Source organism: Bos indicus x Bos taurus, chromosome X, assembly GCF_003369695.1.
Source record: "Bos indicus x Bos taurus breed Angus x Brahman F1 hybrid chromosome X, Bos_hybrid_MaternalHap_v2.0, whole genome shotgun sequence".
Taxonomy (NCBI): Eukaryota; Metazoa; Chordata; class Mammalia; order Artiodactyla; family Bovidae; genus Bos; species Bos indicus x Bos taurus.
In genome coordinates this window covers 68552912-68568845 of record NC_040105.1, presented here as the reverse complement: position 1 = coordinate 68568845, position 15934 = coordinate 68552912, and the positions used below count along the sequence as shown (strand labels likewise).

Below are 15934 nucleotides of genomic sequence, written 5' to 3'. Positions count from 1 at the left end.
AAAAATTAGGGCAGAAATAAATGCAAAAGAAACAAAGGAGACCATAGCAAAAATCAACAAACCTAGAGGCTGGTTCTTTGAGAAGATAAATAAAATAGACAAACCATTAGCCAGACTCACAAGAAAACAAGGGAGAAGAATCAAATCCACAAAATTAGAAATGAAAATGGAGAAATCACAACAGACAACACAGAAATACAAAGGATCATAAGAGACTACTATCAGCAACTATATGCCAATAAAATGGACAACTTGGAAGAAATAGACAAATTCCTGGAAAAGTATAACTTTCCAAAACTGAACCAGGAAGAAATAGAAAATCTTAACAGACCCATCACAAGCACAGAAATCGAAACTGTAATCAGAAATCTTCCAACAACAACAACAACAACAAAACCCAGGACCAGAAGGCTTCACAGCTGAATTTTACCAAAAATTTAGAGAAGAGCTAACACCTATCCTATTCAAACTCTTCCAGAAAATAGCAGAGGAAGGTAAACTTCCAAACTCATTCTATGAGGCCACCATCGCCATAATACCAAAACCAGACAAAGATGCCACAAAAAAAGAAAACCACAGGCCAGTATCACTGATGAACATAGATGCAAAAATCCTTAACAAAATTCTAGCAAACAGAATCCAACCACATATTAAAAAGATCATACATCATGACCAAGAGGGCTTTATCCCAGGGATGCAAGAATTCTTCAATATTCACAAATCAATCAATGTGATATGCCACATTAACAAATTGAAAGATAAAAACCATATGATTATCTCAATGCTGCTGCTGCTGCTGCTAAGTCGCTTCAGTCGTTTCCAACTCATGTGCGACCCCATAGACGGCAGCCCACACAGGCTCCTCTGCCCCTGGGATTCTCCAGGCAAGAACACTGGAGTGGATTGCCATTTCCTTCTCCAATGCATGCATGCATGCTAAATTGCTTCAGTTGTGTCCAACTCTGTGTGACCTTATGGACAGCAGTCCACCAGGCTCCTCTGTCCACGGGACTTGCCAGGAAAGAATAGGGGAGTTGGTTGTCATTTCCTTCTCCAGATTATCTCAACAGATGCAGAGAAAGCCTTTGACAAAATTCAACATCCACTTATGATAAAACCCCTCCAGAATGCAGGAATAGAAGGAACATACCTCAACATAATAAAAGCCATATATGATAAACCCACAGCAAACACTATCCTCAGTGGTGAAAAAAATGAAAGCATTTCCCCTAAAGTCAGGAACAAGACAAAGGTGCCCACTCTCACCACTACTATTCAACATAGTTTTGGACGATTTAGCCACAGCAATCAGAGAAGAAAAATAAATAAAAGGAATCCAGGTTGGAAAAGAAGAAGTAAAACTCTCACTGTTTGCAGATGACATGATCCTCTACATAGAAAACCCTAAAGATTCCACCAGAAAATTAACTAGAACTAATCAGTGAATATAGTAAAGTTGCAGGATATGAAATCAACACACAGAAATCCCTTGCATTCCTATACACTAACAATGAGAGAACAGAAAGTGAAATTAAGGAAACAATTCCATTCACCATTGCAACAAAAAGAATAAAATACTTAGGAATAAATTGACCTAAAGAAACAAAAGACCTATATATGGAAAACTATAAAACACTGATGAAATAAATCAAGGATGACAGAAATAGATGGAGAAATATACCATGTTCATGGATAGGAAGAATCAATATAATGAAAATGAGTATACTACCCAAAGCCATCTATAGATTCAATGCAATCCCTATCAAGCTACCAACGGTATTTTTCACAGAACTAGAGCAAATAATTTCACAATCTGTATGGAAATACAAAAAACCTTGAATAGCCAAAGCGATCTTGAGAAAGAAGAATGGAACTGGAGGAATCAACCTGCCTGAATTCAGACTATACTACTAAGCTACAGTCATCAAGATAGTATGGTACTGGCACACAGACAGAAATATAGATCAGTGGAACAAAATAGAAAGCCCAGAGATAAATCCAAGCACCTATGGACACCTTAACTTTGACAAAGGGGGCAAGAATATACAATGGAGAAAAGACAAACTCTTTAAACAAGTGGTGCTGGGAAAACTGGTCAACCACTGGTAAAAGAATGAAACTAGAATACTTTCTAAAACCATACATAAAAATAAACTCAAAATGGATTAACGATCTAAACATAAGACCAGAAACTACATAAAACTCCTAGAGGAAAACATAGGCAAAACACTCTCCGACCAATATCACAGCAGGATCCTCTATGACCCACCTCTCAGATTATTGGAAATAAAAGCAAAAATAAACAAATGGGATCTAATTAAACTTAAAAGCTTCTTCACAACAAAGGAAACTATAAGCACGGTGAAAAGACAGCCTTCAGAATGGGAGAAAATAATAGCAAATGAAGCAACTGACAAAGAATTAATCTCAAAAATATACAAGCAACTCCTATAGCTCAATTCCAGAAAAATAAACAACCCAATCAAAATATGGGCCAAAGAACTAAACAGATATTTCTCCAAAGAAGACATACAGATGGCTAACAAACAACAGAAAAAATGCTCAACATCACTCATTATCAGAGAAATGCAAATCAAAACCACAATGAGGTACCATCTCATGCCTGTCAGAATGGTTGCTATCAAAAAGTCTGCAAACAATAAATGCTGGAGAGGGTATGGAACAAAGGGAACCCTCTTACACTGTTGGTGGGAATGCAAACTAGTACAGCCACTATGGAGAACAGTGTGGAGATTCCTTAAAAAACTGGAAATAGAACTGGCATATGACCCAGGAATCCTACTGCTGGGCATACACACCGAGGAAACCAGAACTGAAAGAGACACGTGTACCCCAGTGTTCATCACAGCACTGTTTACAATAGTCAGGACATGGAAGCAACCTAGATGTCTATCGGCAGATGAATGAATAAGAAAGCTGTGGTACATATACACAATGGAATATTACTCAGCCATTAAAAAGAATGCCTTTGAATCAGTTCTAATAAGGTGGATGAAACTGGAGCCTATTATACAGAATGAAGTAAGCCAGAAAGAAAAACAGCAATACAGTATACTAACGCATATATATGGAATTTAGAAAGATGGTAATGATGACCCTATATGTGAGACAGCAAGAGACACAGATGTAAAGAACAGACTTTTGGAGTCTGTGAGAGAAGGTGAGGGTGGGATAATTTGAGAGAATAGCACTGAAACGTGTATATTATCATATGTGAAACAGACCATCAGCCCAGTTTCGATGCATGATACAGGGTGTTCAGGGCTGGTGCACTGGGATGACCCTGAGGGATGGGATGGGGAGGAAGGTGGGAGGGGGGTACAAGATGGGGAACACATGTACACCAATGGCTGATTCATGTCAATGTATGGCAAAACCAATATAATATTTTAAAGTAATTAGCCTCCAATTAAAATAAATAAACTTTTAAGAAACTATCATAATATTGTAAGGTAATTATCCTCCAATTATATAAATAAATAGATTTTTTAAGGCCACAACTAGAAATATGAAAGAAAAATATCTTGTTGGTAAAGGCAAAGGTGCAGTAAAGATAGCAGAATAACCAGTTGTAAAGCTAGTAGGAAGGTTAAAAGACAAAAGTAATAAAATCATCCATATCCACAAAATGTAGTTGTGGAATACACAAAACAAAAAAGATGTAAAATATGATGCCATAAACATTAACAATGGGGTAGGGAGGAATAAAAATATATGATGGTTATAATGTATTTTAACTTAAAAGGTTGTCAACTTAATCATATATATATATAGAGAGAGAGAGAGAGAGAGGAGACAGAGAGAGAGTGTGTTATCTATGAACCTCATGGTAATTACAAACCAAAACCATATAATAGATACATACACAAAAAAGAGAAACATTAAAGATAGCTATTAAATCATAGGGAATACAACAAAAGAAGAAGGAAACAACAAGAACAACAAAAGAACTACAAAACAACCCCAAAAACAGTTAACAAAATGGCATTATGTATGTACCTATCAATAGTGACTTTAAATGTAGATGGATTAAATGCTATACTCTAAAGACATACAGTGGCTGAATGGATTAAAAAAAAAACAAGACCCATATATATGCTGCCTAAAGGAGATTCAACTTCAGACTGAAATTAAGGAGATGAAAAAATGTATTCCATGCATATAGAAACTTAAAGCTGGGGTAGCAGTACTTACATCAGACAAAACAGACTTTTAAAACAACGTGTGTAACAAGAGACAAAGGAGGACATCACATAATGATAAATGGATCGATCCAACAATGAGATATACCAATCATAAATATATATGTACTCAACATAGTAGCATCTAAATACATAAAGCAAATATTAACAAACATAAAGGAGCAGTAACACAAAAATTTTAGGGAAGTTTACCACCCCACTTACACCAACAGGTAGACCATCCACACACAAAATCAATAAAGAAACACTGGCCATAAATATGAATATTTTAATAATATTGTAATAACTTTGTAGGGCAATAGATGGTTACTAGACTTATCATACTGATAGTTTCATAATATATGCAAATATCAAATCACCAGGTAGTACATTGAAGCTAACATAATATTGTACATCAATAATATTTTAATTAAATTAAAATTGACTGTGAATATTCTAAGAAATTAATGCCAAAAGTCTTTCTTAAAATATAAATAGTCATTCACATTTGAAAATTGGTAATATGGCAATGGAGTTACTTTTAAAAGACAGCTATTCATTAGGGGCAGGGGGCAGAAAAATTGCTCAGTATCACTAGCCATTAGGAAAATTCAAATTAAAACCACAAGGAGATTCCTTTATACCCATACTCGAATGGGCTTTTTTTTTTTTTTTTTTTTTAATGTAGTGATAATTCCAAGTGCTGTCAAAGATGCAGAAGAATTGGAATTATCCTACTAGTGGGAATTCTCATTTCTAGTGGGAATGCAAAACAGCACAGGCACTCTGCAAAATAGTTTGTCAGGTCTTTATAAAATTTCTTACAATGTTAAACACACACATACCATATGACCCTGTAATGCTACTCCTGAATATTTCCCCTAGAAAATGAAAACCTGTGTTCACCCAATAATGTATATATGGATGGTTATAGCAGCTTTATTGATACCAAACCAAACCCATAAAACAACACAAATGTCCTTCAATGGATAAAAGAGTAAACAAAGTATACTTCTCAGAAATCAAATGTAATGAACAATTGATACTTACAGCAACATAGTGAACAATGCAAAGAAATAGAAGAAAACAATACAATGGGAAAGACTAGAAAACTCTTCAAGAAAATTTAAGCTATCAAGGGAATATTTTATGCAAGGATGGTCATAATAAAGGACAGAAACAGTAAGGACCTAACAGAAGCAAAGAGATTAAGAAGAGATGGCAAGAATACACAGAAGAACTACACCAAAAAAGGTCTTAATGATACCGATGACCACGATGGTATGATCACTCACCTACAGCCAGACATCCCAGAGTGTGAAGTCAAGTGGACCTAAGGAAGCACTCCTATGAACAAAGCTAGTGGAGGTGATGGAATTCCAACTGAGCTATTTCAAATCCTATAAGATGATGCTGTTACAGTGCTGCACTCAATATGCAAGCAAATTTGGAAAACTCAGCAGTGGCCACAAAATTGGAAAAGGTCAGTTTTCATTCTAATCCCAAAGAGCAATGCCAAAGAATGTTCAAACTACTGCACAATTTCATTTCACATGCTTGCAAGGTAATGCTCAAAATGCTTCAAGCTAAGCTTCAGCAGAACATGAACTGAGAACTTCCAGATATGTATAAGCTGGGTTTAGAAAAGTCAAAGGAACCACAGATCAAATTGCCAACATCTGTTGGATCATAGAGAAGCAAGAGAGTTACAGAAAAATATCTACTTCTGCTTCATTAACTATGCTAATACGTTTGACTGTGTGGATCACAACAAACTATGGAAAATTCTTAAAGAGATGGGAATACCAGACCACCTTACCTGTTTCCTGAGAAACCTGTATGCAGGTCGAGAAGCAATAGTTAGAACCGGACATAGAACAATGGACTGGTTCAAAATTGGGAAAAGAGTACGACAAGGCTGTATATTGTTACCTTGCTTGTTTAACATATGCAGAATGTATCATCCAAATACCAGGCTGGATGAATCACAATCTGGAATTAAGTTTGCTGGGAGAAATAACAACCTCAGATATGCAGATGATACCACTCTAATGGCAGAAAGTGAAGAGGAACTAAAGAGCCTCTTGATGAGGATGAAAGAGGAGAGTGAAAAGGCTGGCTTAAAACTCAACATTCAAAAAACTAAGATCATGGTGTCTGGTCCCATCATTTAATGGCAAATAGATGGGGGAAAAGTGGAAACAGTGACAGATTGTATTTTCTTGGGCTCCAGGATCACTACAGATGGTGACTGCAGCGGTTAAAATAAAAGATGCTTGCTCCTTGGAAGAAAAGCTATTACAAACTTGGACAGCATATTAAAAAGCAGAGACATCAATTTGCCAACAAAGGTCCTGATAGCCAAAGCTATGGTTTTCCCAGTAGTTACGTACAGATGAGAGAGTTGAACCATAAAGAAGGTTGAGCGCTGAAGAATTGATGCTTTTGAATTGTGGTGCTGGAGAAGACTCTTGAGAGTCCCTTGGACTGCAAGGAGATCCAACCAGTCCATCTTAAAGGAAATCAGTCCTGAATATTCATTGGAAGGACTGATGCTGAAGCTGAAACTTCATTACTTTGGCCACCTTATGTGAAGAGTTGACTCACTGGAAAGACCCTGATGCTGGGAAAGATTGATAGCAAAAGGAGAAGGTGGCAGAGGATGAGATGGCTAGATAGCATCACTGAATCAATGGACATGAATATGGGCAAACTCCAGGAGATAATGAAGGACAGGGAAGCCTGGTATGCTGCAGTCCATGGATTTGCAGAGGGTCGGACAGGACTTAGCAACTGAACAACAACAACAGAAATAATGCTGTTACTCTTTAGTTGCTAAGTCGTGTCCAACTCTTTGTGACCCAATGGATTGTTGCCCGCCAGGCCCCTCTGTTCATGGGATTTTCCAAGCAAGAATACTGGAGTGGGTTGCCATTTCCTTCTCCAGGAGATCTTCCGACCTAGGGACCAAACCTGTGTCTCCTGCTTGGCAGGCAGATTCTTTACCTATCGAACTCATGTCTCCTGCTTAGTAGGAGGATTCTTTACCTCTGAGCCACCATTTGTGAACCTAAAACTTCATTATTCTAAGTGAAAAAACCCAGTTCCTAGCACAAGGAATGTAGTCAATAATATTGCAGTATCCTTTGTATCATGTATAATCTATAAAGATTTCAAATTGCTATGTTGTATACCTGAAACTAAGAAGTCAACTATACTGCAATTTAAAAACAAAAATATTTCTGAAGTCTTTGTGCTGTATGATTCCATTTGTATGAAATTTTGGAAAAGGCAAAAATACATAGAGAGAAAATAGATTAGTGGTTGCCAGGTTTAGGGATCAGAGGAAGTTCTGCATTCTATCTGAGACTGTTTACAAGATTCTATGCATGTATAAAATTTCACAGAACTGTAAACCCACAAAAGTTAATTTGACTCTATTTAAATTTAAAAGTTAAAAACAATCCTTCTCTCATGCTTCTCTACAGCTTTCTACACCCTTCTTCCCCCCATCCCTACCATCAGACATCTGAAGATGGTGTCTTCCCAAACTTTGCTAGGTTATCTCCCGTGCATCACATAAATCTACTCATTCCTTAGGGAATCTGTCCATTTCTTAGCTAAAGGGCATATATATGGTGATAACTACTGAATATGTATCTCCAGCCCAGAACTCTTTCCTGAGTTCCAGACATGAATAACCAAGTGCCTTTCAACTTCACCTACCCCAAAACTCATTTCCTGTTTTGTTCCTTCTTCATCTGCCATTCACATCTAATTATCCACTGAAGTATATTAATTTTACTTCTTAAAGTAAAGCTCTGGAAGCTTTACTTTACTCTGGAAGCTATGTACTTTTTCTAGTTAGATTACCATGACTCCAGAGCATGTGTTTGTAACCTGTATTACTGCAATAGCTTTTTAACTGATTTTCCTGCTTCCAGTTTTGCCCCTTCCAGTCCATTCTCCACATTGCAACTAGAATGATGAAAAATTTAAGTCTGTATAATGGCTGTTTTATTGGCTTCAACAGAGTCTGAATTCCTTAACATGGTTTACAAGCCCTTTTATGATCCGGCCCCTGCTCATCTCTCCAGATTCTCAACTCTGAAGCTTCCTCTCCACTAGTTTTATCCCCATACTCTGCACTTGAACCACATCTCAACTTCCTTCAGCCCCTCAAACATCCCCCTACTGCCTCTCATGATTGGGATGCTTCTTCAGCAACCTCCATCTCCTCCATTCCAGTCTACCTCAGCTGGATATATAGTACTTATTCTCTAGATTTCAGCTTCCACATCATTTACATGGGTTTATCATTGACTTATGTCCCTTTTGGGAGAATTCTGTGGACAGAGGAGCCTGACAGGCTTCAGTCCGTGGGGTCACAAAGAGTTGGACGTGACTGAGCAACTAAAGAGAGAGAGAGAATGACTTTATGAGAGCCCTTTTATCCCATTCTATAATAGCCTACTTACTTGTTGTCTCTAAAACTAAATTATAAGTTCCTTGAGGGCAGTCACTATGTCTTGTGCACATTTTAGTGCCAGCCTCTAGCATAATGCCTGGAACATGGTAAGTATTCAATAAATATATGTCAAATAAATGAAGGAGAAGGAGAGGGTGTAGAAGACAGTTTCTGAAATTACAGGTCATTTTTTCTTTATGCCTTTCTACATTTTCCAGTTATTCTATGATGAGCATAGATTGTTTTTATAATATGAACAATATATTAAGGGATTCCCTGGCATTTCAGTGGTTAGGAGTAGGTGCTTTCACTGCAGTTGGCCCAGGTTCAATCCTTAGTAGGGAAACTAAGATCCTGGAAGCCATATGGTACAGCAAAAAAAAAAAAAAATATATATATATATATATATACACACACACATATATATGTGTGTGTGAGAGAGAGAGAAATAGTTTTGAAAGTATATTAAACATAACAGAAAGGAGAGAAAACTATTAAGAAAGTTTAAATCACATATAATCCCACCACCTAAAGATAACTATGTTGACATTTTGTTGTATGCCATCCAATATTTTCTATGAATATATTTTTTAAACATTGAGACCATGTTGTGTTCAGTTTTGAATTCTGCTTTTTTCACTAATGCTGCAAGTAATTTTCCATTATATTAAGGTACTTTTGTTTATTTAACCAATTCTCTGCCGTACAACCTTAAGATTTTATTCCAATTTTCACTATTATGAGTAAGGTTGCCAATAATATCTTTAAACATAAATCTTTTCCTTCATTTATAATCATTTTCTTTTTGTGTGTTGATTATACATTTTTATATTTTAAATTAATTTATTAATTTTAACTGGAGGCTAACTACTTTACAATATTGTGGTGGTATGATAGGATCCTAGAAGCAAAATTACTGGTGTGAACTTTTTAAAAGACTGTTAATATATGTGGCTAAATTGTTTTCCAGAGGGCTTATACTAATAATAGCTGCTTGAGTACCTTCTATATGCCAGACGTTGTTTTTGGTAGATTTTGTTATGCTTGTTTTACAGATGAAGAAATTAATTTGTCCAGAATTATAGAGATAGTAAATGGCAAAGTTAGAATTCAAATTTCAGATTGTGCAATTTCAAAGCTTATGTTATTTCTTGAGAATTTCAAAAATAAATATTTTTACATTATCAAATTATGTATATGTACTAGAGAAAATGTGGGAAATATTAGAGAAAATGAACATAAATTACTCATGAATTCACCACTTTCAACAGCTTAGTGTATTTCATCTGTCTTTTGTTCCAGATAAAAATTCTGGGTTAAAATAACATTGTATATATAATTTTACACCCTGCTTTTTTCACTTAACATTTTTCAATGCTGACTCATACTCTTCAACAACATAATTTTAACAGTTGCATATTATTGTCAGTGAATGTTACCATGTGAATATTTACACTAGTTCAAGCTCACTTGTGCATTTTTTTTTTCATCCCCAGGACCCTCCATCTCCAATGAAGTTTACAGAGTTCAGTGTTGGAAACCATTCTGATCTTCAAAATAAGTCACCACGGCAGATTGAAACTTTTCAATTTGAAAGCATCCCATCAAATACTTGCTGTGCAGATAGATGTTTCAGAACTTATAAGTTATCTAATTTACTAGCTGAACTCATCAATCTGGTAGCAATTAATTCAAGCCAGTCTTCCTCTACTTCTTTCTTCATTTCCTCTCCTCCCCTCAGTGAAAGCCTAAAAGTACATATTTATCTTTCCAGAGGCTCTTTTTATTCCTCTTGTCAGGTAAAGGGGAACTCAAAAGACTCCCTTGGAGTCTTTAACTCCCCTAGAAAGACCGTTAATCATATCTATAGGTCTTTGTTTTGTTGAGGGGAATCAGACAAGTTTGCTGCTTGTGCACATGTGCATTTATAAGCATACATATGTGCAACATATTTACACAAAATTCTGCTGCTGTGTTGTGAAAATTGAGGTTTAAAAAAACTGAAGTTTTTTATTCAATCATATCTTTTTCCTAAATAGCAATCTAAATATTTGCTGAGCTGTGAACACCTTTTCCTATATCAGGTACCTAAAATTTAAGAGGGAGATTCAACACTGTGATCAAGGTCTGTGAATTGGGAATTGAACAATGTAAAACCTGTTCTCTGTCATAGATGTGTGGTGTTCCTGAAAGCACCACAGCTAATAGAGACCAGATCAGATTTCCATTTTATTTAACATAACGATTAGAGTTTTCAAGACTTTTAATGCCAGAGTGTGGGAAAATTCTCCAATAACTTTTATTCTTTTCTCTGCTACCTAGCTTTATTTTAACCTTCACAAATTACTCTTACGATGAAAGAAAAACTATAAGCTCAAGTTATGGACCATTGGTTTTGTTAAGGGGTTTAAGGATGATTTTCTGGTTTAATTACAATACTGTTAACAAGGACAAAATTTCATATTTGAAATTAGCTTAAGGATTAGCACTAAAGATTTTCTTTCACAACAGGAATTAGTGTACAAATAGTGAAAAATCCAATAGTAATATATCAATTCTTTCTCTTTTTTTCTTTCCTTCTTTTTTTTGTTTAGTTTCAATAGTAGTGCAGCCATTAAGATAGTTTACAACCATTTCCCAGCTTATTTATAATAAGCCTTTCTTTTAGTTCTAGTTCCTGAATCAGTAAGTATGGACAGTAATGCTGCTTCTCTATGATAATAATAATATCTAAGAGTATTGATGGTTTCCATTTCTCAGTCAGTGCCATAGTGCACAGCTGCTAACAATAGAAGTTCCAACTCTTACAGAGATCAGTGAGTTAGAGGCACCTTACTGATATCAAGTTGTTGAAATCCTAGAGGGGTTAGGTTTCCTAAAGTATTCTCTGAAACCTTTTTGAGTAAAAAAGAGTTGCCTGCCACAAACAATTCAGCGTTCAGGCTCCAGTGGAGCTGTGAATGTGCATAGTCCAGCTACTTAAAGCAATGAAAAACCCGTTCATTTGAATTCTCTAGGTAATTCTGGTCAAGAGAAGACTTTCAGCATAAATTAAATGGATTGTGGCCATCATTTCACCTGAGAGAATACTATACATGACTAAATCTATTAGTGCCAGGGGCTGTTTTTCAAACTCCAATGGCAAGAACCAGCCTAGAAGACTCTACACACTGGGTTTCGTGATAAAATCATATATGTTCAGATGAGAAGATTTTTTCCCCTTCCTCTTTCCCTTCAAAACACTCTCTTGTTTGGGTTTATCTTGAAAACGTATTGATCATCCACATGGCATTGTGTTTGACAAGCCTTGCCTTATATTCATATAGAAATGCACCTTTCCTAAAAGTAGGACTGTTGCTTACTCCAAAGCCAGTAGGCCTCAAAGCAATCTATCTAGTCCATCATCTTCTGCCAAGAGCTTAGGCAGAACAGCTGCTATCTATGATTCAAATCCAGGAAGGAATCAATAACTTATTTAATGAATAGAGTGTATCAGCACTCATAGAAATCAGGTCATAAAAGACAATGTCAGGGAACTACAAAAAAGCACTGGAGGGTAAAGCTCAGGAAAGCTGTAATGCAAAGATTATTGTTTAATGTCTTACAGACACACTGTCTTCAAAAGGCCAAATAAAGCAGGGTTTTACCTGGGGACTTAGGGAAATAAAGAAACCCTATTCCTATCTCTGAACCTTTATTCCATTAGTTTATAGACTCTGATACTGTCCTCATTATAGGTCATTGTGTATTGATTTCTGTACCTAAACAACGCCCCCCCCCCCAGTTGGTTGATTATTTATAAAGAAAGCAAAGAGGTTTGTTTGATAATTAGCATACCCTGATCTGGCTCCTTTGCTTGCTTTTCCTTGGGGCCATTTCCAATAACTTCTGTGGGATCTCATCCTCCAGTCTTTAGTAGCCATCTTCCCCATTTGCAAAACAAAGATGCTCATTGTTAGGCATACAGGTGAAAGGTGCTATGTAATTCCCCAGTGCTCTTATATATCCTTCATTGCAGGGGTAGAATTAAAAGTTTAACCAGAACAGTATTTCTAAACAAATCAGTGTGCTCGATTCTTTCTTCCTTGCTCTCGTTGATGATTTGTTCTTGCAGAGCTTACTATTCATTCTAACAATGTCCTTGGAAAGAGGCAGAATAGAAATTATTTTCCCCATGGTACAAACCTGAAAAATTAAGGGCAAAAGAAATGAAGCACCCTCCAAAAGCACATAGCTGTCTGGGACAGAACTCACAGTTGCTGCGTCCAGTGCACTGTTAAAGTGACTTGGCTTCCCAGTACTGGAATAAACATGGAGTAGCTTAGAACATTGAGAGCAACTAAAGCAGGACCATTTCTGAAGAGTCTTTCAAAAATCTGAAAGTATGCAGTTTATACAATTCTTATTTTCTATATGATATAAATGTATTTTGTGCCTCTTTCCCCTTCTGGCCCCATATGACACATTTATTTCACACTACGTGGCATCAGCCCAGGTCATTTTGCCCTCTGGCACTCATAGAGCCCATTTTCAGGCCTGTCTTTTCCAGAGAAAAGAAAGTGCTATGTGCTTCCTCATGTTTATGCCAAATTACACAAAGTGTAGATATTGAGATTAATGAAGATTTAAGCACAATCCAAGTAAGTATAAGAATATTGACTATACATTATTTAAATGTGCATCTGAAATTTAATGTGGCCCAAATTCATAAGAATAACAGTCATGCAAAGCCTATCCCTTTCACATATCATCACATACATATATATCTATACATATTTGCACACTCACAGTGCCCCCAAAGCAGGCTGCCTGGTCATTAGGAGCAGATACTTTAAAGGAATGAGTCTCTGTCCTCTTTCTTTACAAAAAAGTCCAACAGTCACTGCAAGTGAAGAATATTCCATTCATACATTCTAGAACTTCTGCTCCTGGAGTAATTAAGGTACTCAGTTGGCACCAAAGACCTGTTCTGTGCCTCTATCAATCACCAAAGGCACATGACAAGATTGTTAGACCTTTCCACAAGTCTCATGTTCTTAGAAAATTCATGAATTCCATCCAATCAGTAGAAAATTGTTTATGAGTTATAGTACATCTGCATTTTTTTAACCAGAGCTGTAATGTACCATATTAAATTGTAGTCTTTTGCATGCAGGTATTATGTAATATAATAATGAATGGATGGCTCCTAATAGCATGCAACCCATGACTGTTTACTTCCCTAAAAGGGCTAGGGCTGTGTCCCACACAGTGTCCAAAACTATTAAATGCATTCTATGTAACAGCCTGATATATGGGCCATCAGCAGATTGAGTTAGACATGTAATGTATTAGGAAATAGACTCTTAGTAGGGTATGGTGTTAAAGGGAAAAAAAAAAAAAACAGTAAGATAAGATGCATTTAAGAAATAATGACTGTCATCCTGCTGGCTAAATCAACAAAGGGATACAACAGGAAAGCTGGTCCTGGGTCTTGGTAATATATGAAATGGATTGGAGAGCCAGAAAAAGAAAAGCACTGGGGACTTCAGCAGTTAAGCTCAAGTTGCCAATTTGCTACAAATCCTTTTTTCCACCAATCTGCTCAAGGTAATTATATATAATATTCTTTAAACTATGTGTCTTGCTACAGAAATACCCAGAAATACTGACCAGCTTTATCTTCCTAAGTCCTTTATTAAAAGCATATACATAAAATTATCACTTCTTTTGTATATTATGGTGTTGTTAAAGTGGTGGCAAAACTGAAAATTTCAAACCACTTTGATGGAAGTTTCTGTACTTCTCATTTCATGGATGTAATAGATTTTATTCACTCCCAAGTTGATTGGTATGTGTGTGTCGACTTTAAAAAAAATGCACAATGTGAGAGTCATGAGTTAAGTTTTATTTGGGGGTAAAATGAGGATTGCATCCCGGGAGACAGTACTTCAGTACTACAGTACTGCCCCAGAGGCAGCAGGGAGGTCAGTATGTGTGTGATTTTGGTAATGGGGGAATATATGCAATCAAGCACATATTTTTCCAAAAGGTTTCTGCTAGTCTGGTGAAGTTTTCTACTAGTCACGAGAAACAGTCATCATCATGCAGGATTTTAGTGCTTTGAAGAAATAAAAGAAATGGGCTCATAAAATTGGCTCCTGAAAATATCTATCTGAAGACCTGTCCTGCCAGTTTTCCCCAAGCACAGAGTGGCTCATTTCTGTGGTCCACCATGTACTCCTTTTAGGGTGTGTTGAAGGTCAGCAGCTGCAACAACACATGATTTAATCCTTGTAGAGAAAGTGCCCATGGCAAGTACCAATTTGAAGTTGACAGGGCCCCCTCATGGTAATAAATTTGATACTTTGGGAGGCATTTCATGACCATTTCAACCCCATTGTACTAGGCAGTCTCATTCTAGGTGTGGTGAAGATTTCGCTGATAGGCCAGTAAATGTGCTGTTATTGGACTAGGTCTATCAACAGTAATCAAAGGGCTCCTGACCAGCTGTCTAACTCAATCTATTATGGTCCAGAAAAACTTCCCTCTTGTATCTTCCCATAGCTAGATTTACACTATTACAATCATTGATTGCATGCAGGACTATATATGTGATCAACTGCTTCAAGTCGTCTAGTCATCATTATTTTCATCGGAGGTTCAGTCACACATTTGGTAATGCAAGAAACAATAATCTTGTAAAATAGGCAAAGTCCAAATAACATAGCTAGCAATATTATCAAAGTCATGAATAAGAATTAACCCAAGAAATTCCATTAGGTGTAGCCCTATATATTCTCAGGTCACCTGAGAGTCTGCCCTGTAAGAATATTTATCTTTCTGGGAAATTATATATTGCCAATTTATCCATGCAAAAATGGGCACAATAATGAACAGAAAAGGTATGGGCCTAACAGAAGCAGAAGATACTAAGAAGAGGTGGCAGGATTACACAAAAGAACTATACAAAAGAGATTTTAATGTCCCAGATAACCACAGTGGTGTGATCACTCACCTGCAGTGAGACATCCTGGAGTACAAAGTGGGCCTTAGGAAGCACTATGACAAACAAAGCTAGTGGAGGTGATGGAATTCCAGCTGAGCTATTTCAAATCCTAAAAGATGATGCTGTTACAGTGCTGCACTCAATATACCAGCAAATTTGAAAAACTCAGCAGTGGCCACAGGACTGGAAAAGGTCAGTTTTCATTCCAATCCCAAAGAAGGGCAATGCCAAAGAATGTTCAAATTACTGCACAATTGCACTCTTCACATGCTAGCA

At 36.6% G+C, this 15934-nt stretch overlaps 1 protein-coding gene across 3 annotated transcripts in view; it reads left to right on the top strand.

Annotated features, from left to right (window-relative positions):
* The window catches only part of ZDHHC15 (zinc finger DHHC-type containing 15), a 99380-nt gene extending 85010 nt beyond the window's left edge, over positions 1-14370 (top strand). For all 3 annotated transcript variants that reach the window (XM_027534310.1, XM_027534311.1, XM_027534312.1), the window contains one exon: positions 10167-14370. In XM_027534310.1, coding sequence (XP_027390111.1) covers positions 10167-10219 — 53 coding nt within the window. In that variant the 3' untranslated portion in view covers positions 10220-14370. The remainder of the gene's footprint in view (positions 1-10166) is intronic.
* The last annotated feature ends 1564 nt before the right edge of the window (positions 14371-15934 follow it).